This window comes from Orbicella faveolata, unplaced genomic scaffold, assembly GCF_042242905.1.
Source record: "Orbicella faveolata isolate gen_17 unplaced genomic scaffold, um_ofav_v1 contig_13, whole genome shotgun sequence".
In the NCBI taxonomy this organism is placed as follows: Eukaryota; Metazoa; Cnidaria; class Anthozoa; order Scleractinia; family Merulinidae; genus Orbicella; species Orbicella faveolata.
Window position 1 is genome coordinate 11,457,672 of NW_028301540.1, and position 27,327 is coordinate 11,484,998.

General features: G+C 36.8%; 4 protein-coding genes and 1 long non-coding RNA gene across 9 annotated transcripts; 4 read left to right on the forward strand and 1 right to left on the reverse strand.

Annotated features, from left to right (window-relative positions):
* The first annotated feature begins 14 nt into the window (after positions 1-14).
* Positions 15-2,418, forward strand: LOC149114998 (uncharacterized). The gene is made up of 5 exons (XM_089284668.1): positions 15-394; positions 510-599; positions 1,099-1,461; positions 1,840-1,950; positions 2,150-2,418. Exons 1-5 carry the CDS (start codon positions 145-147, stop codon positions 2,392-2,394), a joined length of 1,059 nt encoding a protein of 352 aa, XP_089140794.1. The 5' UTR covers positions 15-144; the 3' UTR covers positions 2,395-2,418.
* On the forward strand, positions 2,249-8,646 carry LOC149114999 (uncharacterized). Of its 4 annotated transcripts, XM_089284662.1 has the most exons (13): positions 2,249-2,388; positions 2,488-2,666; positions 3,051-3,150; positions 3,260-3,356; positions 3,470-3,702; positions 3,833-3,950; positions 4,493-4,584; positions 4,759-4,879; positions 5,142-5,249; positions 5,747-5,923; positions 6,279-6,452; positions 6,541-6,617; positions 7,053-8,646. In XM_089284662.1, the coding sequence occupies exons 2-13, from the start codon at positions 2,581-2,583 to the stop codon at positions 7,968-7,970; spliced, it is 2,301 nt and encodes a 766-aa protein (XP_089140788.1). In that variant the 5' UTR covers positions 2,249-2,388; positions 2,488-2,580; the 3' UTR covers positions 7,971-8,646. The 4 variants fall into 4 exon arrangements, with proteins under 4 accessions (XP_089140788.1, XP_089140790.1, XP_089140789.1 ...); XM_089284664.1 differs by lacking the exon at positions 3,470-3,702 and having other exon boundaries at positions 3,260-3,352; XM_089284663.1 differs by lacking the exon at positions 2,488-2,666 and having other exon boundaries at positions 2,273-2,388.
* A 2,837-nt stretch (positions 8,647-11,483) lies between these two features.
* On the reverse strand, positions 11,484-24,204 carry LOC149115000 (uncharacterized). 2 transcript variants are annotated; one of them, XM_089284665.1, is made up of 5 exons: positions 24,141-24,204; positions 16,822-16,865; positions 15,151-15,309; positions 13,833-14,025; positions 11,484-13,380 (listed from the first exon to the last, which is right to left on the reverse strand). In XM_089284665.1, exons 1-5 carry the CDS (start codon positions 24,163-24,165, stop codon positions 12,563-12,565), a joined length of 1,239 nt encoding a protein of 412 aa, XP_089140791.1. In that variant the 5' UTR covers positions 24,166-24,204; the 3' UTR covers positions 11,484-12,562. The 2 variants fall into 2 exon arrangements, with proteins under 2 accessions (XP_089140791.1, XP_089140792.1); XM_089284666.1 differs by lacking the exon at positions 24,141-24,204 and adding an exon at positions 21,165-21,277 and having other exon boundaries at positions 16,822-20,738.
* LOC149115001 (uncharacterized) lies at positions 21,242-22,942 on the forward strand. The gene is made up of 2 exons (XM_089284677.1): positions 21,242-21,769; positions 22,536-22,942. The coding sequence occupies exons 1-2, from the start codon at positions 21,606-21,608 to the stop codon at positions 22,720-22,722; spliced, it is 351 nt and encodes a 116-aa protein (XP_089140803.1). The 5' UTR covers positions 21,242-21,605; the 3' UTR covers positions 22,723-22,942.
* Positions 24,205-24,370: 166 nt separating the features above from the next.
* Positions 24,371-27,327, forward strand: LOC149115002 (uncharacterized). The gene is made up of 2 exons (XR_016205975.1): positions 24,371-24,622; positions 27,192-27,327. It is a non-coding gene; the product is annotated as an uncharacterized LOC149115002 (long non-coding RNA).

Consider the following 27,327-nt stretch of genomic DNA (forward strand, 5'->3'; position numbering starts at 1 on the left):
TAGCCATGAAAACCATGAGATCAACATGGTCTCCCCTCGGAATTGACGAATAGCCTCAATTGTCAAAACCCAGTGAATTCACTATAATCATCAATTTCAGTACTGGCTTCCCATGGTGCCTCTTGTGACCGCCAGAACCGCTGAATGCAAGCTCTTACTGCTTTTGGAGAAATCAAAATGGCGTCGTCAAGGTTAAAAAAGGCTACGAAAAAAGACGCCCAAACAGCGCTCCAAGAGGCCTTAGAGGAAGCAAATCAACTACTTGAGAATAGAAAAAAGCCGACAAAGAAGAAGCGTTTCCGTATTTTTCGGGATCCCTTGACTGGGAGAAGGAAAAGTCACTATCCGTACAAGCCCAGATTTCAAGACGATCGCAAGCGGCCAAGTTCAAGCGGTATAATCATATTATTGGTTTATGATTATCATACTTCATGTCATTCGTTGCTGTTAAAATCATTATGTACTTCGAACTGTCTTTCCGGTAACAAAGTAAACCCTTTTGCATCTAGATCCAGCTCAAACTGCAGATGATTCGGCGGATTCCGATGATTGCGACATTGGCGATCAACAGTACATGCCATCATCATCTAGCGTAGACGGTAACCTTTTTCTTATCCACATGAAACTGGTAGTCATAAATTGATGGTTGTAATTTTAAAATTTGTTAGTGTCCGCTATCAGGGAAAGAGAGCTAGAGTGTGTGACTCACCAGCTGGAAAAAGGGGATAGTTAAAGAATTGGTTTCTTTTGATGATTTGAAGTTTGCAAAAATGTGATTTACATTTATTACTTTATTTTTCTTTTATGTGTTAGCAGCAATTGGAATTTTTCGCCAATAATCCCAGACATTCCTAACCTATGAAACTAGCAAGGATGAACATTTAGTTTTCTATAAAATTCTTTCTGCTAGTGCGAGAGAAATCTGTGACGCATAAAACATTTCTATCTTCCTAATAAATAATAATATAGTAATAATAATAATAGTAATAATAATAATAATAATAATAATAATAATAATAATAATAAAAATAATAGTAATAATTTATTTCCTGATATATCTCAGATGTAATTAACATAGATATGAATATTGTTCCACAGACAATCTCGAGGCTGCCTTGGCAAGATGTGATGAGTTTCTCAGCTCTACAAATAATCCATCTAAAAATTGGGAGACCAGAATGGTGAATTTGTCATCGAGCTGGGATAATAACAGAAAGCTGCTGCTAGAAGCTCTCCTTAATCGTGAGAGCCTCCCTTCACCTGATCATTGTCGGATATGTTTGGAAGAGAAAACACTTATAAGATGTCATGACTGCCCAAAGAAATTTTTCTGCTCTTCATGTGATGTAAATGTGCATTCTCTGTTGCCATTTCATAACAGAGATGGCTTTGTTGATGGTTTCTTTCAGGCTATTCCTCCAACTGTGATAATTGATGAAAATGGAGTAAAGCAAAACATAGGTACAGTGTAAGCAGATATCTAAAAGGAAGAACATCAGTCTGAAGACAGCCACTGTACATGTATTAAATTTGTGCTGACCATCATTGTTTTTCTTTGTTTGATGTTGTATTTGTGATATTAATTTTGTTATATTCTCAGGGTTCTTGTTGAGTCTTTAGAGAATATACATACATGTATGAATTGAAAACCAAGTAATGATAATTGTTGGTTTAGTGTTATATGGGCTGCTTTCTTTTAAGGTAGCTTACACTATACATGCATGTAGATTTTCAGTCTAATGATTATGAAATCCAGTCACTGGTTATTTACCAAAATGCTAGCTTTATTTATGTTATCAATAACCTGAACTGGTTTGTTCTGTCTTTTTCCCCTGCAAGTTAAGCCATTTCCATTCATCAGTTTGCCTGGGTACTGCCCAAGCTGTAAAGAGGCTGGGGTTTTATGCCAATTAACAACTTCAGGAGTGGTCATTGTTGTGGATGAGAAAGGTAGTGTTTAGACTGAATGAGTTACAAGTCATGTTCATAGAAATGAAAAATAATTTGCTCTAACTGTACCTTGATGGAACACCTTCCTGTGATCAGGAGCTATTGAGTTGTAAAAGATAGTAGTGCATTTTTCTCACCCTTTTTTGTTTTTTTTTTTCTTTGCTGTTTTGCAAATACTTATATATTTTCTTTGTTCCAGGACGATTTGATTTAAACAAGTCTACCATCCAATGTAGCCAGTGCAATTTTGTTTCTCCATCCTGGTCCCTAAGTGATGTTGTACATGCAGGGTATTGGCCAGGAAGCCCCACAGATACAAGCTATGTCTTTGATCAGCAGCTTTTTCATCTGTGGGATGCTTTTCAGAAGAGAATGCCTGGGACCTCAGAAAGCTCCTTTATCAGAGCGCTTGAGGATGTTTCTGTTATGAAAGGAAGGGTATGAGTCCACTTCTAAAATCAATAATAATCTCATTAATAATAATAATAATAATAATAATAATAATAAAAGGGTGTTTAAAAATTATTATTTCAACAGGCACCAACCATTAATCATACCACATTCTCAAGGTCTTTTAAAGAGTGGAAGTTCTTGCAGTATGAGTAAGATTGTCTGCAAGGGCTTGACTGGATGAAGTGCCCTTCTTGTTCAATTTTTCAGCACTCCTGCCATGTCGATGGAAACATGAAACTTTATCGTTTCAAGACATCAGGAAGGTTCGCATTCACTGTGTTTAGAGGTGTATTGCTCAAATTATGGTAAAATGCTGATTTTCATGATGTGGATTATAAGTATGCAATGAGCATAAATTCATATCAGTTTTCAGAACACTTTTTTCCAGTAATCTGTGGCAGTAATTCAACATTGAATCAAGGTCCTTAGCAGCAAACTTCTAAATTGTTTTACATACAATCTTTAAAACAATAAAACACCTCATTTACTAATCAAAGGGAATTCATAGTTTGCTTTCTGTTAGTAATATAATATGTAGACTAAATAGAAGTAGTATAAAAATTCAGAGATGATATTAATTAAAATTAAATTCCAGTTTTGCATTTAATGCAATAATTTTGTTTTTAAATTGTCTCTCACATACTTAGTCAAAGAAGGCCATCATACTATGGAGACCTCTTCATTGCCAACAACCATGATGTAGACAGCCACATGAAGGCAGTTTATGCAAAGAAGTCCAAATCTAAGGTTTTTTGCTTTAGAATGCATTTTGTATGACATACATTTATGTCAATTGATGGCTTTTAGAGCTTATCTTCTTGACGTGATGTTTGATGGGAGTTTTGCTTGACCACAGGATGTTGATAATAGATGTGGTGATTCACACTGGAGGGCTGCAAACAACCATGGCAAAAAAGCAGCCAAACTTGACGAGACTGGACTTGAGATTGTAGGTCAAAATGAAATATATATTGTCATAAATGTATTAGGTCTGAAAATCTACAGCTGTATATGGAAGGGATGCATTTGTATACTTATTGAAAATGTTATTTATACAATCATGTAGGTTGCAGGCATGGCTTGGCTCAGTGGGCAGTTAACATGTTTCAGGGAGAGCTGTATGGTTATGCAAACTTTATACATCAGAAAAAAATAATACCAGCCGGTGTCAATTATTTTTGGGAAGATATAGTTTGCAAATACTGGAAGTGGGCTGGAAAAGCTGGGGGATTAGAAAACTGCGATATGAAACCAGCCTTGTCAGTAATGCATGCAAAAGCTCACAGTTGGACATGCCAGGTATAAATTATAATGGTTATACATGTGTAGTTTCTTAAAGTTTGTAAATGAAAGCTAATTTGAATTATAAGTTACACAAATTTGAACAAGTTGCACAATAAGATCTACTACTATTATGTATGTTAAACAGGTCATATGGGGTGGTCGATGGCAAGATGGAAGTGCCTGCTCCACTGGTGAGGAAGTGGAACAGATCAATTCTCACATGTCTCGTTGTGGAAACACTACAAAGTACATGCTTCCTGAGGGTAAGTGGAAACTTTAACCAGTGACGGAGTGTGAGTAAGAGTCTTATTTTTATTTTATTTCTTTCTTTTGTAAAGAAAAGAATTTTTCTGCTACAAATTGACTCATTTTTTTGTTACCCCCAAATACATCATTGTATATTTAACAATATGTTATTGGATTTGAGATGTTATTTAGCCAACAAGATGTTTTATGTTGTGTTGGCCATAAGTAGCCAACAAGGGTGAGTGGAATAATAATTTGCCAGTGAGGTAAAATATTACAATTTTAGGCAAATAATTATAATTTTTCTATTAAAAAAAATTGCCATATTTAATTTCACTGGCTGTCTCCATGTAGTTACACCTACCATATTTGTGTTCCATGGTAAACAAGGTCTTACATGTACAATGGCCTGTAAATGAATAAAAACTCAGGAATTGCTATATAACAAGTCTAGTTTTTCAATAAACATGCATACAGTATAAACCAGCATACAGTACAAAACTGTTTTAAAATCATTGATCTTATACTTGCTCATTACTATTTTTTTACCCTTTTGAAGATCGAGAAGAGCTTATTACAGAGCATGCCCTGAGGTGGAACAAAAGAAAAATTATTGGTATGGCCCAAAGTCTTGCACAGCGATATACTCGTGTGAGTATGCAGCAGTGTACATTATTTGTTGAAACAGATAAAGACCTATATGTATTTCTCCTAGTACACCTCACAGCCAGTTTTAATTTTCATTAAAGAAGGAAAAGAGCTTTTGCCTTAAATTTCTGTCATTCCCTAATTTCAATTTTTTTTTTCCACTGCTATTTTTTAAAGGCTATTAAAATGCAGAATGAATCACTCAAAGACTTTAATGAAGCTCTTGATGGATATGGTGTATCATTGGATCAATTCAAATCAGATGACTGGAAGCTTGCTGTTGTTAGTCATGCACAAGGTAATAAAAATTTTGTGTATTTGGCATTACTTCCTTCTGTAACTCATAATTGGAATAATAGTAGACATTGGAATGAAAATCTACCCCGTTTTATAACACGTTCCTAACCTACCAAATATTGTTTTCTGTTAGTAAAAATGAACTGGGAAGTGTAAATGTTGTCACCTTACCTTCTGAAGTACAAAGATGAAATAACAACTGTAACTGACTGATCTATTTACAAGTGATGCTTACTGGAAAGCAATGTTGATTTTTGAAATAGAAGTGGAATCCTGCAAGGGTACTTCCAGCAGTATTCAGCTTCAAGACGAAATAGAAATGTTGGTTTCAACCATAGAGCAGACTTCCCATTCCATGAACAAACTGGCTGGTATGTGTGGTCACACCATTTATTTACTTATACTAAAATTGTAGTCAGGACTCATGATATTAAAAATACAGTCAATGTTTACAACTGGCTTCTTAAAAACATAGAAAACAACGCTTGGTTAAAACACTTGAATGACGTTTCCACCTATTAGCTCAGGTCCTCATTGGTTTGGGTGGAATGAACAAGTGTAACAATGAATACAAAAGGTTCAAAAGTTATGCAAATATGCTAACGTGCGAGACAGCAAATGTTAATGAAGAGAACATTGACAATTGCTGTGTCCTTACGGATTCTTAATACGTATATGTACTTGTTTGCTTGCATGCTTGCTTGGTTGCTTATCTATCTATGTTTTTATTTATTTATTTACTTATTTATTTCTTCTCGTATTTTTGAGCTGTGATTATGTCTGTATTTTGAACGTCATTTATTACATTAATTACTTTATGATGATTTTGGGTCAAAATGTCTTTTTTACCTAATTAAATACCATTTAGAGTCATCCAAGCAGCGCACACGCTTGCGAAGTAAAATTTCTACAGAAAAGGCCAAACTTACCTCTCGAATACAGCTGTACAATGAGCAGACACAGAGTGACCAAGTTGCCAACCTTCAATCTGCATGCACTGTCTCTGAAGTCATGAAAGGAAACTTCCCCTGGGGAGGAAATACAGGTGAACTTTGAAAGATATCTAATACCCATTAAATTGATTTATTTGGACGTGGTTCATTAATACGTCTGCTAAATACATGTACTCATTGCTGTCCACGGCTGCTTATCGCTCAGCTACTCCGTCACTTGAATGCACCATTCAAACTGAGTGTTTTGCTACGCCGTGCTGACGAGGCCCAAATAGGCCGAAACAGCTGATTTTGACTGGGAGATTCGCGTATACTATTCTCATAGGTATCGCTTAATCGATGCGTACACAATTACTTTCATCATTTTATGACATGCCTAAAATACACTTTTTCATTAAACAACCAACTCATCTCACACTCTTATGTTTTATTGATCTCTTTATAAAGCTACACCTATAAGGATTCAAAGAATCATCGTAGAAAAACACCAAATTTCCAGGAGATGGGACGAAGAAATTGCTCTTATCAAGAAGGAGATGGCAAACTTCATAGCATTCTACTTGGAGGTTGTCATTCCTCATCTTGAAAGAGAGATTGTGGATTTACAGGACAAGTTGGAGAGTGAGTGATTACTAAATGGCTTTAGTTTTTACAATTTCGATCGAAAATGTTTTTGGCAAGGTTTTAAAAATGTTTTCCATTTTTCAAGATCCCGACTGCGACTCCAACATGCTCCTGGATGACAACTCAGAAATGGTGACCCTAGCTATCCAACCAGATTTGACGGTATAGTCTTCACGATTATAGTTACCGATTTTGTTAATTTTATCCTGGTTTTTGTAGTATGAAACAATTAGTTACCGTTTTGAAGGTCCCCTTTTCTATTGCTAAGAGATCCTAAGTCGAAGAAGGAACTTTGAAAGTCATATATAGTGGGTGTCATGAACAGGAAAACCTCTTCAGGGACCCCGACTCTGCTTAAGCTGCTAAGTGCTTACCCGTTAGATCATTGTGTCTTCTAATAAGAAACGTGCAGAATTACAATTGGTTGCTCGCTCGCTCGCTCACTCACTTAAAGACGTTCGGACGGATGGACATATAGACGGACGTCCCGACATCCGAACAGTTGCCCTATAGTTTCATTAAGTATATATATATCTATTTTTTTACTCAGTACACTTTCTCATTTTTGTTAATTTTGTTCATTACTCATGAAAATAGGAAACGAAGTACAAAACTACTTCAAAAAGTGCGCCGGTACTTCGAGGAAAAGTGAGCTTAGCAAAAAAAGGGATTGCTTTCTGCAAGAGCCAAGTCTGTTGTGCAGGCACCAAATTTAAAGCTGCATTAACAGGGAGTGGATACGAAGAATGCCTCAACATTGAAGATAACGCAGAAAATGGTGACAAGGATGTTGATGATTATGACGATGACCATTCCGACACCACCGGTGACTATTCCGATGATGATATGCCCACAAATTACCAGCCAACTCCAGAAGAAAATGTAGACGTTGTTGGCGAGAAAGTTACCCAGTCTAACACATTTTCATGGAAATTTCCCCCTGAAATCAGCCAATCGACTTTACATGGACGAAACGGAAGTTCCGCTTGTAGCGTCATAGCTGTAATCTTTGCACACGGAGTATGGCACGAGCGCCTGGATCTTCAACCCTTGCGTTCACGATGCCCTCTGTGGGTTAAATTACTACTTGCATCCATCAGAGTGGGAAACCGGCTCTATGATCGCTGTCGACATAGCCTACCGCATCGCTTCCTGTCCGCTGCAGAGGCTGCTTCTGTCGCAGAGCAATGTGTCAGTGTGTCCGTAGGATCACCTTTGGCTGTACGAGTTTGTGATGAACATGCACCAACAACGCTACAACACCAGTTATCTATTTTGTGCAATGGCCCCCACCCAACGAATGCTGCCTTGTTTATCGTGAACGAAAAAACTGTTCTATTTTTGGCGTTAGAAAGCGGTGGTATCGTCTTAGTTGACACTCATCGACACGGAATGCATGGAGCCGAAATTTTGTTAGGTCACGCTGGGAACTTATATCAATTTATAATGGAATGTCAGAAACTCCTTGATATGAGAGGTCACACTTATGGTAATCTGTCTTTCATTACTTTTTAATTCCGTATCGAAATTATGTGCAATGTATAAGAAGTATTTCAAGAATCTCCATTTTCTTTTTCATTTTTTGGCCTTAAATCCCTTGGATCACTACCTTGCATTGATACATGTCTCATTTATTGTGTTCTACGTAAGGAAAACGCCAATTTTGTGCGATTGCTTGAAGAACAACTGAAATGTGTACTTGATGTTAAAATGATATCGAAAACTGACGACATAGAGAGCATTGCAGGGTTATCATCCAGGGAAGTTTACTCTTAGTCAGAGCCTAAACGTTGTAAGAACAGCAAACGAGTGAATTGTTTAGTAGTTAGGTTAACAACACTGTAAACAAGTGTCTTGTCTCAAGGACGTGATTGCTTACAAATTGTTAGCATTTGCTCGTAATGCAAAGAGTGAGTAGAATAAGGATCATATTTGATTTATTACTTCTTTGATATATTGTTAATCCCATAAATTTTAGGCCTTTTGCCAGGAAATCATTGTGTGCATTGAATGTTATACATTAAGTGACAATTAATGAAAAGTTGACGTGTTAATATGCCTGTAGTTTTGAAATAATTTCTGGAATTTCAAATGAAAGGGAATGAATTCCTAATTGTTGTGAAGTTGTAGAAGTAGTGTAGTGCCTTACAATAACAATTCAAGTGAAATAAATAAATATTTTTCGTGTAAATGGTAATTCTCTTTCAAATGGACTAATAGTTTCTGTTAGGGTTTCTTACTTTGGCAACTAAAATGCCTGTCATTACATATCTGAAGAAAAATTTAGAAGGGTTCAAGGGAGGTTTCAGTAGAAAAAAAAATACCACTTACCAACAGTAACGAGGGGGTCCTCCCATAGATCCGCCACTGTAAACAGTCAACCGTTCTCATTTTTCGCATGATTGATTTCCAGTTATATAAATTTGCGTCTCTTGTACAATGACGGCCATCTGACGCTTTATCCATCAAGACGAGCTACCTTTCGTAATGCGTCGTTCAAGGTGCATTTCGTAAAGTAGCTCGTCTTGACAGGTAAAGCAAATGTTTGCCGAAACTCATCCAAACGGGTACCATGTCTCTAGTATTAAACCGGCCCATCTCGCTAGTATTGAAATGCAAGTGACCTTAATTTGAGCTGCACGCTTGCAATCTGACATAAACGCGGTTAAGTATGGTGAAAAAAGAGAACAGTTAGGCATAACGTTTTTAAGGTAATGCTGAATAAGAAACATTATTGCGCCACTTTACGATAAAAGGTCAAGAGAACTTGCAAATTATTATACGTTATTACACTGTAGGACAGGGCAAAAAATACGGAAGGGAAGCGGAGCCACAAAATGGCTGGACTAAACGACCCCAACTTTGACTTATAATGCTGGATTAATAATATTCAATGCTTTAACATGTAAGACGTGCCGACATTTTGTTCCTTGCTCAATAGGCAACTTGCAAAATGTCCGTCCGTATGATATGTTGAACCTTCAGATAAGGTGTATTTATTCCAACAAATCCCATCTGAAACGTCGTTATATGGGGAATGGTGAGAATAGAGGCTGATTTCGCATAACGCGTGGACGGCCGATTTTACTAATAGAGTTGAATATGGACAACTATGTCACAACCTCACATGAGACATGAGGAATAGCAAAAGAGGAGACAATTTTGCAAAACCAGTTAATTGTCGATTGCTATGAAAAATGCAAATTAGGACCAGTACTTTACCAAATCCCATCTCAAACGTACATTGGTTATGTGGAATGGTAGAAATAGAGGACAATTTCGCAGGACGGGTGGAAGGTCGAATTTGATGAAATAGTTGAATGAGGACGCCATTTCACCAAATCCCATCTCAAACGTACATTGGTTATGTGGAATGGTAGAAATAGAGGACAATTTCGTAGGACAAGTGGAAGGTCGAATTTGATGAAATAGTTGAATAAGGACCGCCATTTCACCAAATCCCATCTCAAACGTACATTGATTATGTGGAATGGTAGAAAGAGAGGACAATTTCGCAGGACGGGTGGAAGGTCGATTTTGATGAAATAGGTGACTAAGGACCGCCATTTCACCAAATCCCATCTTAAACGTTGATTGTTTATGTGGAATGGTAGAAATAGAGGACAATTTCGTAGGACGGGTGGAAGGTCGAATTTGATGAAATAGGTGAATAAGGACCGCCATTTCACCAAATCTCATCTCAAACGTACATTGGTTATGTGGAATGGTAGAAATAGAGGGCAATTTCGTAGGACGGGTGGAAGGTCGAATTTGATGAAATAGGTGAATAAGGACCGCCATTTCACCAAATCCCATCTTACACGTTGATTGTTTATGTGGAATGGTAGAAATAGAGGACAATTTTGCAGGACGGGTGGAAGGTCGAATTTGATGAAATAGTTGAATGAGGACGCCATTTCACCAAATCCCATCTCAAACGTACATTGATTATGTGGAATGGTAGAAAGAGAGGACAATTTCGCAGGACGGGTGGAAGGTCGATTTTGATGAAATAGGTGACTAAGGACCGCCATTTCACCAAATCCCATCTCAAACGTACATTGGTTATGTGGAATGGTAGAAATAGAGGGCAATTTCGTAGGACGGGTGGAAGGTCGAATTTGATGAAATAGGTGACTAAGGACCGCCATTTCACCAAATCCCATCTCAAACGTTGATTGTTTATGTGGAATGGTTTCGTAGGACGGGTGGAAGGTCGAATTTGATGAAATAGGTGAATAAGGACCGCTATTTCACCAAATCCCATCTCAAACGTTCATTGTTTATGTGGAATGGTAGAAATAGAGGACAACTTCGCAGGACGGGTGGAAGGTCGAATTTGATGAAATAGTTGAATGAGGACCGCCATTTCACCAAATTCCATCTCAAACGTACATTGGTTATGTGGAATGGTAGAAATAGAGGACAATTTCGCAGGACGGGTGGACGGTCGATTTTGATGAAATAGGTGACTAAGGACCGCCATTTCACCAAATCCCATCTTACACGTTGATTGTTTATGTGGAATGGTACAAATAGAGGACAATTTCGCAGGACGGGTGGAAGGTCGAATTTGATGAAATAGTTGAATGAGGACCGCCATTTCACCAAATCCCATCTCAAACGTACATGGTTTATGTGGAATGGTAGTAATAGAGGACAATTTCGCAGGACGGGTGGAAGGTCGATTTTGATGAAATAGGTGAATAAGGACCGCCATTTCACCAAATCCCATCTCAAACGTACATTGGTTATGTGCAATGGTAGAAATAGAGGACAATTTCGCAGGACGGGTGGAAGGTCGATTTTGATGAAATAGGTGAATAAGGACCGCCATTTCACCAAATCCCATCTCAAACGTACATTGGTTATATGCAATGGTAGAAATAGAGGACAATTTCGCACAACGGGTGGAAGGTCGAATTTGATGAAATAGGTGAATAAGGACCGCCATTTCACCAAATTCCATCTCAAACGTACATGGTTTATGTGGAATGATAGAAATAGGGGACAACTTCGCACAACGGGTGGAAGGTCGATTTTTTATGAGATATGCAAATAAGAACAACAAACTCACATCTAAAACGTACAATTAACCCGATTTGATTGCGCACGAGTCCCTCTATTATAGAGTACGGTTGAAGGTAACTCGGTAGCGTCCTTATTTTCTTCGTTCATTAGAAAACTAGCCGCTAACCCACAAAGAACATAATGCCTTAAGGTATGCTGTTGTATTCGGCTGCGTACATGGGTGTAATGACTTAATGGTAATAAAAGAATTTCCATACGAAAAGTTTGGAATTTATATGTTTAAGTCTCTATTTAATAAGGATAATAAGTTGCAAATTTGAAAATTAGTTCAATTCCCCAGATCCACACTCCTAAAATCCAATTCTAAAAATGCATGATATTCCACTGAAGTTTGCCATTATAACAATTTCAATTGCACAGTCAATATTAACAAGCTTAAGGAAGAGTTCCGGATGCAGTACTTGTAATTAACAAATTGTTGATGTTACCAGAGTTTACGGGTTGTTCTGCCCACACAGCGGTCAAACGCACTGCGCGCGCAGTTCCAGCCAAAATTGCTCCTTATAAACGTCTTAAATTTTTGAAATCTTCCGCTCACTGAAACGTTAAGCTTCGTACATCGCATACGCATTGGAAATTTAGTAATTTTTATACTCCAACTTTCAATGTTCAAAATATGGTTTCCCTGAGTTGTTCGTAAAACATTTTCTTAGAAAAGTCTTACACACTATCGGTATGAAACACTTAGAAAGTTGTTGGTAACATTGTCAACAAGTGGTAAAATTAAATCAGGTAGAACTTGAAATAGTGAAAAAATAATAAATTGAAAAAAATGAAAATTGCCAATCGCTCTGTTTCACTGAGGCAAATGTACTCAAGAAACATGCAAACTCTATTGGAGAGACCAGTTTTAAGCTTGGTATAGCAACTCAAGGTGACTGAACACAGTTTTCCAATCTTTGGAGTACCTACCCTTTATTTTGCCATTTTTGGCGACCGTGGGTTCAAGGCTTTTGGAGAAAAAGGTGAATGAAAGACAGGTATCGAAAACTGTGATCAGCCACCTTAAGTCGACATTAGGTACCGACGGCGTAAGGGGATAGTTTCACACTGTTTGTACTCTTTGAATACACGTAACTGAACAAGCGACTTATTGGCAGTGCGAAGAACATGCTGGTTTGAAGGAAAGAGTTCTCATCTTCATGTCCGAGAACAATTGGCGCTGGTATGTTGGGTCCGCTCGTCTGCGATATTTGAACACAGATACTGCCCTTAGGTATGGGTTTGCCGTGGATTACTTTGCGTGATTGCAACGGCACTCCAAGTGCCTGGACTGTGTTCTTCTCTACGTATGCCACTAGCTGCGTCTCTGCTTTCTGCACTGAAGCTGACGTGGAACTAGTCGTTGCTAGTGTAGACATCGAGGAGGGATGAACTGTTAATTTAGTAGAAGAAGATGATTGAGCCTGCACGTTTTTTCCACTACCCACCGAAGTTGATGGCAAAGAAGTGGAAAGGTAGTTAGGGTTAGAAGACACGACTGGAGATGAGAGTGAAGCGGTAGTGGCAACCAGAATGGGCGCAGAAATTGAGTTAATATCTGCGACGGGTGGCGCACTAATGATAGGAGGTGACGATGATAGAATGGGATTGAGGGTAGGTGCAGTGGAGGATGCGGCGTGAGATGATGGGAGGTTAGTTGATAGCGTGGCAGTGGCTGAGGTAGTGGTTATGGCAGTGGAGGATGCGTGTGATGGTGGAAGGTTAGTTGATAGTGTGACACAGGCTGAGTTAGTGGTTATGGAATGTGTTTCTGTTGAGCTAGAAGAAAGGGTGCTAGAACATACAGAGGTGGTAGCCGACGAAGTAGCAGTATCAGAGTCGCTGAGTTCATCTGTTGAACAGTAAAGAATGGTTTATTAAATTAAGATTTCACTTGTCATTACGCCAAAAAAAACAAACGAACAAACATTACGGTCGAATCCCTCCTAAAGGGACACCACTACAAGAGGGCAATAATTCTGCTATTAACATTTTCGATCACTTTTTTTTCGAAGTCATTTTTAAAAAAGCGTTCACTGATCAATCGCTTCTAAATAAGCACGACAGGGATGCTTTCAAAGCCTGCTTACCGGGGACGTAATAACGATAACAAATTAAAATACGATTGCAAACCTTGTTAGTACGACCGATGAACTGAACAGTTATAAGTGATTGCCAGAGTTGGTTTTGCCAGACGTTTTATTTTATAGCATCAGAAACCCATATGTTTCCAAATGTTTCTGACAATGAACATGAGACATAATCGCTAGGATAAACGGCTATGGAAATATATGTAATACTTACGATCTATAAAACGTTCAAAAAGATCCATTGCACGCTTTCCTGCCGAAGGCGCTTTCTCTTGACCGTCAGACAGACCAAGAAATTTGGCTGCATTGCCTGGTGTCCCATAAACTGAAATGGTGTCACCCACACCATGAGGGTGATAGTACAAAATGACAACATCCCATTTGTGTTTTTTGTACAAGATATTTGCCTAAAATTAAAGTAAGATACAGAGAACGTTGTTTTAGTGAGTTGCTCTAAATAGGGATGGACAAACAGATGACGAACAGACAGAGGGATGTATGGATGGATAGAAGGACATGAACTACATTTACAGACAGATTAAAGGAATGATTGTTTGTAGACTTAAGAATCATCATTGAAAGGTGTATGTAACGTCAGGTTCACAGCGACTGTTGAAAGGCTGAATTGTCACTTGCTAGACAACTTGTCGCGATGAGACTAGCGTGTGTGGGAGATGCTTTACTGATCGAATAAAGCCAGAGATCACGGAAAATCAGCTGTGATTGACGGTGATTTAATTGACGATAATCGAACGTAAACTGAAATATAATGTAATGAATAAACTAATTACCAGATAATAGAAGATTACAAGATGACAAGAGTCACGAAACAATAATAGCAAACATTCCAATCATAACTGCGATATGACAATACTTCCAGTGAAACTTCTCAGTAAAGATACAATTAAAATCATCAGTGATCCCAAGCAGATACGCATACTGCTAACTGTCCTAATACAATAAATGACAACACTCTAAAAACTTGAAAGCAATAAAATTGTACGATGTGATAAAAACGTGCTTGCGTGAGCGCCACTGAAAGCGATGTGGGAATTTACTAGCAAAGAAAGGACTTAACTGAATTACCAGAGATTCTTATAGGAAAGTTGCTAAATAGAAACCTAAGCTAGGGGGAATGTTCGCTATTATTGTTTCGTGACTCTTGTCATCTTGTAATCTTCTATTATCTAGTAATTAGTTTATTCATTACATTATATTTCAGTTTACGTTCGATTATCGTCAATTAAATCACCGTCAATCACAGCTGATTTTCCGTGATCTCTGGCTTTATTCGATTAGTAAAGCATCTCCCACACACGCTAGTCTCATCGCGACAAGTTGTCTAGCAAGTGACAATTCAGCCTTTCAACAGTCGCTGTGAACCTGACGTTACAGTGTATGTTCGAAATAAAGATTAGTCAAGTATATTGCACATTCACAACTTGCAGACAGGTCATGATGAGGATAAGAAATGATAAAAACTTTTGGAATTTTTTTTTTTTTTAAATAAAAATGTAACAACTGAATATTACCCTTTTCTCTAGCAGTTCACGTTGGTGGGATGGGTTGGTATTACCCATCTTCTCAATGGCACTCCAATCAAACGTTCGAGCTGGAAATACTGCCTTGCAGTCAACAAATTTGCAGATCTTGGCTGCTGGTGGGTTAAATTGCTGGCAGCTACTGCACTTCTAAATAAAAACAGAGTGATAATTTGTCAAAATTAAAAAACAACAACAACAACAAAAACAAAAACACTCAAGTTATTATGGGAAACTATCAATCAAAAGGCTTGGCAGCAATTATGGCAAAATCATTAAACAAATAAGTAAAAAAAAAAACCTATGTACAGCTTTGATGCCAAACAACTAAAGGATTGAATGGAAATAGAAAAATAAATGAAGAAAAAAAATGAAATGGTTTATAAGAGGAGGGAGTTAATTAATCAATTTAATTAATCATCAAACAATCTGAGCTAGTGTGTACTGGTACACTAATTAAACAAGAGAGTGTTTATGCTGAGGAACTATTGGCTGATAGTTGCCCCGTGGAAATTTGATGTTCTTAAAACAAATATTTGCCCGAGAAGCGAAGCTTTGAGGGAAAATATGCAAGTTCCAAGACAATTTAACACTCTATTGTTTTTTTTGTTCACCACTAGCATGCCAGTTCAAAATCACTTTAAATTATTTTTTAACTTTTAAAGATGAAAGCCGAGAAAAGCCAAATGTAAATTGTGAAAAAAAATAATAACATCCCAATAATGCAATTTCAATTGTTTATTTTCTATAAGCCGGCTCGTTTACAGAAACCTTTTCACGGACAAGTACCATCCATCCGGGTATTTTTCTCGGACGGGCACTATGTGCTGATAGTGTCTTTCTGCGGATGAACACTATCGTGTCACCTGATCAATTTCAACCAATCAGAATCAGAGAAAATTTAGCGGTGAAATACAATAGTTGATAGTATACAAGTAGCTCAACCAATCAGATCAATTGTTGCATTTGCATTACTATACTTTAGTATATTATTAGTATACTAATATAGCATATTGCATTGATATAATACATAGTGACTTTGAGCTGTTTAGGGGTAAATAATTACAAAAAACGTAAAATGTAACTGTTGTTTCTAGTGGTCATGCAGTTAGATAGCTAAATAGATAGCTATTTTCCAGGGCGGCATGCCACTGAAACAGAGGAAACAAATATTTTAATTGAAAATAACATGTTTTAAAATCCTACCTAGCGGGAGGCAGACCAGATGGCTATATACAAAGCATGGCCAAGGATTTGAACTTGGGACGACCATGGGACAAAAAAAAAAATTCTGAGTCCCAGACAGGAGTAGAACCCATGGCCTCCAAGATACCGGTTGGGCGCTCTAACCACTAAGCTAGAAGAGACTCGTAGTGAGCTAGGCCATTTCTCTAGGTTCGTATGTGAAATGAAACATATCCTGCATACTGCTAGGATCAGAAATGCAGGACTAATCCCTGCATTCCTACATTCATCATTATAATATTAGTAATCACAAATCATCATCATGATCATCATCATCATGATCATCATCATCATCATCATCATCATCACCATCATCATCATCATCACTTCCTCCTCCCAAAATGGACAATTAAGGACCAACATTGCACTCGATCATTGATAATTAATATCATTTATAGGCAAAACATCAGCAGCTACCTTCCATCCTCTTTTCTTACTAAAAGTGGGTTGCTGACTTGAATCTAAAAAGGGAATACAGATTTAGAGCCAGTAATTTAACACATCTCTCACCATAAACATACTAAAGAGGAAATATAATTACAGGAAATAAAAGATAAAACATGACTGGACCACAACACCTACAAAACCTAGAAGGTGCAAAGACTTACACATTTTTTGGGCAAAAACATTACCTAAATTACCTTGTTTGTGTAAGGAACAAATGAGACAGGATGCAAATTATTCCATTAATTTAGCCAATTGAAAAACAACAACAACAACGACAAAGAAAAACAAGAACCTTTTATTTATCAGGGGTTTAATTCAACCTGCACTTCGCAAATAATTTCACAAAATACAGTGCATATACTATATCCCAGTCAAGATGCACATTTAAGTTTTTGTGCAAACAAAAATCGTGTAAACATCCAACTAATTGGTGGCCTTGGTTGATGGCTTTTGCTAAAAGCAGGCTGGTGGCCCGGTGACTCACTCCCACGGTCTGTGGCCCACCTTAAGACCCACAACCCATGCCCACTTCACCGTTGTAACAGTTACCAAAAAAAAGAGTAAGCAATTGATTTATTTACAGTAAAGGATTAATATATAAAATCAATGCCAATATTTCAAAAGGCACTAGCTGCCTTTCTTCTTCAGGGTAATGACTCAGGGTAAACTTGGAAATGATAAAGTAACAATGATATCATAGAGTAACAAAAGTGAATGTTGAAAATAAATTAGAAAAACCCCATTACATCTTTTAAAATTTGAAATTTTAGGTGTTTAAATTTTAATAAACTATTTTATTTATTTTAAGTGTCCCCTATTAGAAGAGCGTTTTTTTTTTCCCACGCTAGAATTCCTTGACACGTAAATAAAGTTTCTCATTCATTCATTCAAATATGTAACACCATTAAACATAGATATAAACAGAAATAATAGCAATTACAAAAACATCTTTGTTTTTTGTGCCTAGAGGTTAAAGAGAGTGACCTTTAATGATGAGGTATGCTTCTCGTTTGAAGGAGTGCAAAATGTCTTAGCAGAATGATAATCGGCGGGCTCATTACATTTAAGTAGCTTCAGACAAAAGAACATACAGACAAACCCCCATTAAGCAGCTATGTCCCATTTAGCGGCAACCCCCTATTAAGCAACCAGTCACTTAAATGTACCAAAACTATTGTCAGTATAATATTGTAAATAATTAAAACCCCTTTTAAGCAGCCACGCCTATAGAGCGGCCCCGGCCACCTTTCTGCCATTCCCATGAGTGTTCTTCTATTATTTTTAATAGGGGTTAAACTGTAATCCTACATGTGTAGAGTCTAGCCTCCTTCCAAAAGCAAAATACATGTTGCACTGATTTGAATTATGCTACTCATATGTGATCAAAAAGTAAATAATTGGCAAGAATAAATTACGATCATTTTCATAGCAGTCATTCATTGTGAAGATCCATACTTCCCTGCCCCCCTACCCATGAAGTTGGAGGGAGGATGTCAAAGACCCAAAATTTACTGAGGTTGGTGGGGTAATACAGTAAACACCCACGTATAAGAACCTAGTGATTTAAGAACCTACAGGCTGAAATTGGGCATTTTAATACCCAAATATATAAGAACCTATTTAGGCTGGCAAAGAACAATAGGTTCTTATACAAAAAAACACTCTTATTTTGTAGAATACTGGATTTTAATTGATAGAAATTGTGAAATTTCTGAGAAACACCATGAAAATTATTTGTTTAATTGAAAATCTTTTAAATACAGAGTATAGAATACTGTATAAAATTATACTGGTGTAGCCTTGGGACTTGAATCTGTAGAGTGCCCTGACTTTTGCTCATGTGAAATACACATTACTGCTTGTCTTTTTCATTCCAACTGTAACAGTGATACCCAAAGAAAATGTTTGTTCTTTCTGTGTACAGTACAATGCATCTTTATTTCAATACGCAAGAAAATTAATATTTTGTTTCACATTGTATTTGATTATTTTCAAATTGGTTCAATTTTAATTCCCTAAATTGGGTTTTTATTTATTTTTGCTGTTTTTATTTATATATTTATATTGCTGTTAACAATTTACATTATTATCAAATACAACTGTAAATATGGTAGCCTATGATACTGAATTTATTATTGTTTAAAAAATAAGGCTTGGCATTTTTGCGGTTTAAAATACAAATGTTCAACCATTATGACATACTAGTACTACAGTAGCTCTCTGAATGGTATCACTATGACAACTCCTACAAATAAGAACCTACTAAGAACCTACCCCTGCGAAATAAATTCCCAGTAGTCTGGGAATTCCTAGGAATTCCTAGGAATTCTTAGGAATTCCAAGTTATTCCAAGACATGCAAATTATGCTTTATCCAAGACCTTGGAATTTCTGGGAATATTTGGGAATAGTGGAAGTATGACTGGGAATTATTGGGAATTCCTAGGAATTCCAAGTTATTCCAAGCCATGCAAATTATATGTAATCCAAGACCTTGGAATTTCTGGGAATATTTGGGAATAGTGAAAAGTATGACTGGGAATTATTGGGAATTCCTAGGAACTCCTATTATTTCCCAGACTGTTTTAAAAAATGTGTTTGGAATATCTAGGAATTTTTGGGAACAGCTAAAACACATGAAATATTGTATTTGAAATTTCTATAAATTTCCCAAAATGTCAAAATTAAAGATGAACTCAGTGCATGAATCAGTTTCTGTGAATTAGTAAAAATCAACAGGATCATTTCCCTGCAGTTCCATACCTTTGTATTGTTGTCAAGCTCCAAGGTAATTATTTACAAACAAATGTTACTACATTAATTCCAGTTTAAGTCTGACAACTCGACATAAAACTATAGCACTCATAACATTGCTTTTTAGATCCAACCTGATTTGTTAGTGTATATGTGCCCGTATGGACCCTTAAATCAAACACCCAGAGTTTAACTGATAGAAAAATGGATGCTCTCAGATTTGATAAATAGATTGAGCAAAAAATTCCTGTCAGCATAAATGTATATATATTATTTACAATTTCGATAAAACCAAAAGTATACATATGCATGTATATATTTAATATAATTGTAGATTCACACACATATCCATCACAGCCCACTATTGAACAATTTTTGACTTGATCCTTTACGACTTTAGGAAAAAGAGGAAGACATCTCTCACAGATGTCAGAAATGAAAAGCTCACAGTTTCCACACACTTGCTGTACATTTGTAAAACTGTACTGTGACATTCTCTGGACAAATTACCCGTAGTTTCATTAAAACAAGGATATCTTTAGCAGCCTCTCATTGTCATACAATGTCTTGAAATTAAGGCCAGAATAGCCATACAGGCATATTCTTTGGCAGAAAATGTTTTTTTCTTGTGAACAATTAGTTTCACTTTCATCAGAGGAGTCCAGTGAATAGCCGTCAGTGTCAGAGTTCTCAATTTCTTCAGAGGAGTCAGACCTAGAAACTTCAACATCATTATCTGAATCACTGTCTGTGGACAAATCTGAACTGTTGTGTGTATTACATCAATTGGTATTTCTGTAGTCTTTTCAGGTACAGTGTATAGGCAACTCAATTTCATCAAATGCTTCTGTGAAGCTTCAATTCTTACATAAAGGTTGACTTCATAGTCCATCAAAGTCATCCACAACATTTCTGCCAACAGCCACCTCACTCAGGCGAGCCGAAAACTCTGAGGTGTTCTGTTCATGGTGCTGGAAATGATCTCCAGGAAAAAGTGATGCAAGAGAGGGAGATGACATCAACTGCCCTGGGAAGACTGCTTTAAGCAATTTATGTGGTCAAATCTTGTAGATTTTGGTATGGGTATAGTGGGATCATCAATATGTTTCTTGTATTTCCTTGTCCTTGCGGTCACTTTAATTCATGGCACAACAAAATCAAAAGAATAAAAAAGATTATGAGTCAGTGGGAAACAAATAAATAACTGACATAAATAAATGACAAATTAAAAAAAACCTACATCTTGATGTATTGAAAAGACTATAGATCTGATATAATGTTAATCCTTATAAATAATTCAAAGGAAATGAATTTCTACTTGCTGCATTGTGCTGACTGGGTGTTGAAACACGTGGGCTCTCAAAATAGATTTGGTGGACTTACAACAAGCTTAAGCTTATTTCGCAGAATTTATCTCGTTTTCTTAGGTCGATCTGAAACCTTTTAGGTGAATTTCGGCTTTTGGGGTTTTCAAAGAGCACACAATGCATTGCTTAGTTTGATTTATTTAGAATTATAGCTTATCATAACAGAAAATCCCTATAAAATTGGATTCCTTACCTTTGATGTGAACTTGATTTAAGTACCTCACGATCCTTTGTTATCTTGACAACTGTCGGGAACAGATCAACTAGTTAAAGTACGTTCCATTTTCCTCGATTTCTTCGTAAAAAGTTTGTGTAGTTTTTTCCTTTTGAAGCACGACCCATCTTTCAAAAGACCACCAAAACAGCGTGGAAAGGGAAGCAGACTTACCATCGAAAGCGACTGGTCTGGCAACCTCGTTGCCAGTCTCTCTCTCCTTCTTCTCCAGTTTCCATTCTCTCCTCAACTGATCAACTGAACCAATCACAGCACGCAAATTTTCACGTGACTATCCTCGTGACTGAACGTGACAAAGATCGCGTTAGTCATTCTCTTTTGGCGCCCATCTTTGAATTCAGCGTTAACGGTTGATCACTCGTGCGTATTAGTAGATTTCACTTCCAAAATTATATCAAAATGGTTTTTGCTGTGGTCCTGTCACTAGAAGAAAACAGCGTGAGTGTCATTAACGAGAAACATGTTATTCTTGGCGAAGATTTGGAGCTAAAAGAAAGTCTTACTGTGGATGCTGCAACGGGGAAAAATTCAAAGGGCAGATTAGCTGTATACAAAACTATTTGGTGAGTAATCGAATTCAAGTAACCCTATGTTATACAAAGTAACTTCTTTTAGTTAGACAAAAGCTTTTGAATGAACTTTGTCATCACGAATCATACACGAGCGGGTCACTCAGTCATGGCATGAAATGAATTCTGGCTAAAGCAAGGTTGAAACAATTTAGGTTGCCCAGAGGGCATGCCTAAACAATTTGATTTGCGAATAACAAGTCGTTTCTCTCGCCACACTTGTTCAAACGAAACAAATATAGCAGTTCTCGCTGATCCCAGTCAAAGTTCTTGACAAAAACTCCAACGAGGCAGCCACAGTCTGCATGAGTTTGATATGTCTCCTATGTGTTTCAGCCTGACTGTATGGCAATCCGTGTTGATCTTCAATTTTTGTCCATCCGTATATTCTTTTGCGTTTACTCTATTATTTAAATGTTCCTTTAATGTTTTAAGTGTCTTTTTTAATATTTCTAATGTCTAAATTTGGCTTAAAACCGTGATATATATCCTCCAATTCGAGAGTTGTTGATACACTTATAGAAGAAGGAAAACCTTGATTTAGTCTACTGTAAGCTCAAGATTTATGTAACATATTTATCAATAGTATACAAGCACCTTCACAATTATCAAGTCTTCTCTTTCAACATTTCAACCAGCTTACAGTCAGGCCTTAATTAGCTGCATGTATTAAACTGTGAGCACATAAATATTTGGATCTCAGTCTTACAGTACCTCATATATATCGCAGTGTAATGTATTTTTTTAAACTTTGTTTTAGGTGTTATACAACAAAGATGAAGATGAAGAGGCTAACTGCAGAATCAACAGAAATAACTGAACAGCAGCTAAGTTTGCCCAAACTCAGCCTTTTTTTAATTTTAAGGAATGTCTCAGTTTTGTTCTTATCATTGATTCCTTACAATCATGAAAATCCAGATATGTTCCACACAATAACAATAATTTAAGGTAAAATCTTGTGTATGGAAAATTGTTGGATTTGTAAACTAAAAAAGTAAGTAAATTATCTGAAAAAGTTCTCTTTTTATCAAACATGTAAAAGTTTGACCTTCATATCTGTTTTCAGTTTTACTTTTGATTCTTGATGTAATGAAAAAGAAACAGGATGATTATTCTTATGTTTAAATTCATGAGAGCCAATGTAATAAACCATTCATTTAAAACCTGTTTGATGTGATATCAGTGACTTTATTTGTTATTTTAATGCTGGGCATTTATCATCAAAATTTTCTCTGGCCTACAAATGATACAAAATTCCCAGTTTTTCTCAGATTTTCCCAAAAATTCCAACCTATTCTCAAAAAATCCTACAAATTCCAAGTTATTCTCAGAAATTCCTAGGAATTTTTGGGAATTTTAAGGAATTTTCAAGGTGAGTATATTTCGGTTGGAATTCCTAGGAATTCAGAGTCCGAATTACCGTGAAAATTCACACCTTAGATTCCTAGGAATTCCTAGGAATTCTTAGGAATTCCTAGGAATTTTTTCCTAGGAATTCTTAGGAAATTCCTAGGAATTCCTAGGAATTCTTAAAGTTATCTCACAAGGGTAATAGCCAATGAGAAGATAGTAACCACAAACGTTTAATAATTAATTGTTATTTGTAGCACTTGACTTTGTACTTTCCCCATCTGTCTGGCCCCAGACTCAGCTTAAGATGACTCACATTTGGCTAAAATTAAATCCCTACTAATTCAACCCATTAAATGTCATCAATTAGTCGCTTGGATGGAAGACTTAAAAATTCACACCAATTATCAACTGAAAATGCAACTCTGGCAAAGAGAATATAATAAATAGAGTGCTATTCTAAAGATTCTGATTGGTCTCTTAATAATCAGGTCGCGATTAAATATGTCAAGTAAGGATCAAACCCACAATCCAAGTTCCCCCCCCCCCCCTCGACTCCCCGTTCTTTTAGATGTTATTATCTAAATATCGCATTAACCCATAAAGGATAGAAAGACACAAATTATGAACTAAGTGAACATCCGAACAATAAGCTCCTCTATGGCTTTAATGAACAGCACACGCAGCGTTTCATGAAAATCGACTGTGAAATTGTGTCAAACCATTTCACATGAAAACTTCAGCTCACAAATTTAGCTAAAAGTGATTCCTACTGGTAAAAATCGTGTGGTAAATGACTTTTACAAAATTTCGTGGATCGTTGAAACAATCGCTGATCGAAAATTCAAAGTGGTTTCAAAAAATAAGTATTTTAGAAGAAAATATAAGCTGACGAATAACGCGTAAAGAAAATGATGTTTCTGACACGTTTATAAATTCGAAAAATCAGATGAAAAGGAGAAAAAATAACAGTTTCCTTGGAAAAACTAAAATGTGCAAAGACTGACTCTCCTACCTGTAAACTGTACTGGCTCACTCATCGTCAAATAGAAAATTTACAGTGTATTACAAGCTGGAAAATTTCAGTGGAACAAGCTTTTCATATGCAAATCTAGCAATGCATACATTGAACACCGGAGTCTTTGATCAACACGATCAGCGGCCTTGCCTCATGTTAAATTGATGATTATAGTGAATTCACTGGGTTTTGACAATTGAGGCTATTCGTCGATTCGGAGGGGAGACCTTGTTGATGAGATAATCCATTCATGGCTTTCCCAGGAGGGAGAGGTGAACACGTCAGATTTGACTGACCCTATGATCATGGCCATTATGACGTCATGGCGAAGAGGCGCGCAAATGCACAAAGTTTTCGAAAATGTCGTCGTCGCCTCTCGCTGATACAACTGTTTGAGGCGGATTTCTCCAATCATTCCAGCTTCAAATAGTATTGTATTTGGATCTCAAGGAGTCATTATCATTTTTCTTTCTTGAGAGGTAAGCAGATTTTCATTATAACTGACAAATCTTGCTTAAAGTGTATTTCAAGTGTTACTGTCATCGCTCTCCGGTGGAAATATGTGGGGCAAAATTTTGACAATTCGCTCTGTAAAATTGCGTTTTTTACGTGATCGGTAGCTTAAAGAAACGTGTAACTTGGTCACAGAATAGCTTACATGTAGAAGGAAACATTGTAATTGAAGATGATTTTGAAGAATCGGCAGTAAAAATGATCAGTTTATTTGAGTAAGAAATATCTGCGATCTCGTACTCGGCACATATCCAGCAACAGGCCCAACAAACAGAAATACTATCCACAATGATGGAAATGAGAACTTTCACAAACAAGAACATAAGCTCAATTTTTCAAATGAGACTTAAAGCCTGCCTACTGCACAGCGGTGGTTAAAATGCAGACTGCAGACTTTTTAAGAATCGAAATATATTGTATTCCCATTTCCTTTATTTAACAAATAAAGAAGTCTAAGCCGTTTATTACACTGTGGTAGAAATGTAGAAAACAGGCGAGTGTTTTCTAAATTTCTGGAGTGTTCTCAAATGTCTGGAGTGTTTTATCACAGTGTAATACATGGCTTAGGCTTCTTTATTTGCTTTATGATATAGATTTACACACCCAAAACAATAAAACACGCCTTTTCTATGTTATATTTAGCTCTTATTAACCGAGCAGGAAGTCTGTATGGGAGAATCTTGACCAAGGTCGTGAGTACAGACCGAACGCAGTGAGGTCTGTACACACAAGAGAGGTCAAGATTCTCCCATACAGATCGACTAAGCTCAGTTAATAAGATGTTCATTATATGGCACAAACAAGAATAATGTAATTCGTTTAATGTAACTGGTTTGTACTAACTATCATTTTTTGCTTGCGAATCGGCGATAAGCTGAATTAATTCTGCTAAAATTTGCTTGTCCTGTTTACTTTTTTTTCTCATCAGGCTTTATGGCACTTCCATAAATATATATTGTTAGATGAAAACAGTCAATGACTTTGTATTTTAGTTTGCAACTTTCTTACGGCAAAATATTACCTGTCTAGATGGGAAAATCTAGAACGCTTTCAATATCGATTTCAGCCAATCAAACTCGTGAATTCAGTAGTTCCCAGTCCTTGTGAGACAGAGCCGTATAATAAACTCTGATAAAACATGGATTTTTGACCAATCAGAGTGCCCAGAGGGTCCTATCTATATTTCAAAGAGATCTAAGTGCTGTTAGCCTGAAATATACGGCTCAGGTTAGCCGGTGTATGGTTAGCTGAATCTCTCTCTCTGGGAATACGATGTTCTTAAAAAGCCTGCAGTCTACATTTTACCCATGGTTTGCAGTCTAGTCTTGTAAGACTTTTCTTTAAACATATTGACATACAAGGTACTCTCTCCTCAGCATAGGCCTCTTTTGTGCTGCTTTGACTGTAGACTGGTAGTTTGGAGTATGTTCAATTTGCCATAGGGAGCCTCTGTGGAGGAGAGTACAAGATCCCATTTATATGGTCTTGGGTACTGAAGACAACCCTTTCAGACCCTTCTGAGGCAACTTTATCAAGTGTTTATATGAAACGAAGTTGTCCCTCCTCAATTACTTAGTACATGTAAGCCTTTTTTCATGTTCCAGTGCTCAGTTATCCTTCTTCCTTTGGCTTCCTTTCAGTCATTTGATCACTGTGGGGTTTTGTGAGTTAATTTTGATTTCTTCATACCATGAGTTGCCCCAGGTAGGCCAGTCATAGTATTTTGACGAAAAAAGGTTAACAGGCCTACCAGGGTTACCCCGGTTATGTTGCTAAGGGTGACTTGTGTTTCACTTTCTCAACAAAATGGTGAAAGTTAACTTGGCAAGGATCAATGGGGTAATGGCTTTCTTGGTTACTTGAGACCAAATAAGGGGCCTCACAGTTGGCTGGAATCATGTATGCCTATATAACAAAACTTGAGTTCCAAACTCTGGTCACCTTGAGTTCCTGTTGCTGGATCTTGTTATGTGTACAAAATTGGCACAGTTGATCAACAACTTAGGAATTTGAAGTTTGATTTATTTTAATTCCAAAACAATATTGTAGCTGTTCTTTAAGTAAGGATCCAAAAATGCTTTATGGAGAGTGTTTGATGTAGTTTATATGACACACTTCAGAAATTTTATTTTTTCTTTGTGCAGGTGAGGGTGCTGAAAAAGTTTCTCTATATGAAAATCTGAAAACCTTAATTCAATACATTGATACTGCAAATGAGCTATTTTATGTTTTATAAATTATGATAAAATATTAGCTCTTGTACATTACCGCATTGTATCTGCTTGGACAGGACTTAAAAGGTGGATGGGGTTGGATTGTTTAATTGTGAGAATTACTTTTTTTAATCGTAAATACATATTGAGTTCCTAGTGCTAGATCTCATTAGGAAATTTATCTTATAGTTTACACTTGCTGTTGAAAAGAGTTGGGGGAGATGTAAAAACCAAAGAGGGAAGGGAGGTCGTATAAACATTTACTCCAGTTTTCAACTGGTGAATATTAAGAGGAGTCTTATTTGATCTTTTTAAACCTTAGGTTACCATCCTCCACTACCTTTGCAAGACCATTCAAGCACTGAGGCCCCATTTCTGAAAATACATTCAACCACCATGGAAAGCTATCTATGTGTTGTCATTGTGCTGTCAATTAAACATTTACATGTAAAACCCAA

Coding starts and splice junctions, on each gene's coding strand:
- LOC149114998 (XM_089284668.1), top strand. CDS start 145: ATGCAAGCTCTTACTGCTTTTGGAGAAATCAAAATGGCGTCGTCAAGG. Junction 395..509: donor CAAGCGGCCAAGTTCAAGCG/GTATAATCATAT, acceptor TTTTGCATCTAG/ATCCAGCTCAAACTGCAGAT. Junction 1,462..1,839: donor TGGAGTAAAGCAAAACATAG/GTACAGTGTAAG, acceptor TTCCCCTGCAAG/TTAAGCCATTTCCATTCATC.
- LOC149114999 (XM_089284662.1), top strand. CDS start 2,581: ATGAAGTGCCCTTCTTGTTCAATTTTTCAGCACTCCTGCCATGTCGAT. Junction 2,667..3,050: donor CGTTTCAAGACATCAGGAAG/GTTCGCATTCAC, acceptor TCACATACTTAG/TCAAAGAAGGCCATCATACT. Junction 4,880..5,141: donor TGTTGTTAGTCATGCACAAG/GTAATAAAAATT, acceptor TTTTTGAAATAG/AAGTGGAATCCTGCAAGGGT.
- LOC149115001 (XM_089284677.1), top strand. CDS start 21,606: ATGGTTTTTGCTGTGGTCCTGTCACTAGAAGAAAACAGCGTGAGTGTC. Junction 21,770..22,535: donor GCTGTATACAAAACTATTTG/GTGAGTAATCGA, acceptor ACTTTGTTTTAG/GTGTTATACAACAAAGATGA.
- LOC149115000 (XM_089284665.1), bottom strand. CDS start 24,165: ATGAGTGAGCCAGTACAGTTTACAG. Junction 16,866..24,140: donor TGAGCCAGTACAGTTTACAG/GTAGGAGAGTCA, acceptor TTCCCTTTTTAG/ATTCAAGTCAGCAACCCACT. Junction 14,026..15,150: donor GTGAACTGCTAGAGAAAAGG/GTAATATTCAGT, acceptor CTTTAATTTTAG/GCAAATATCTTGTACAAAAA.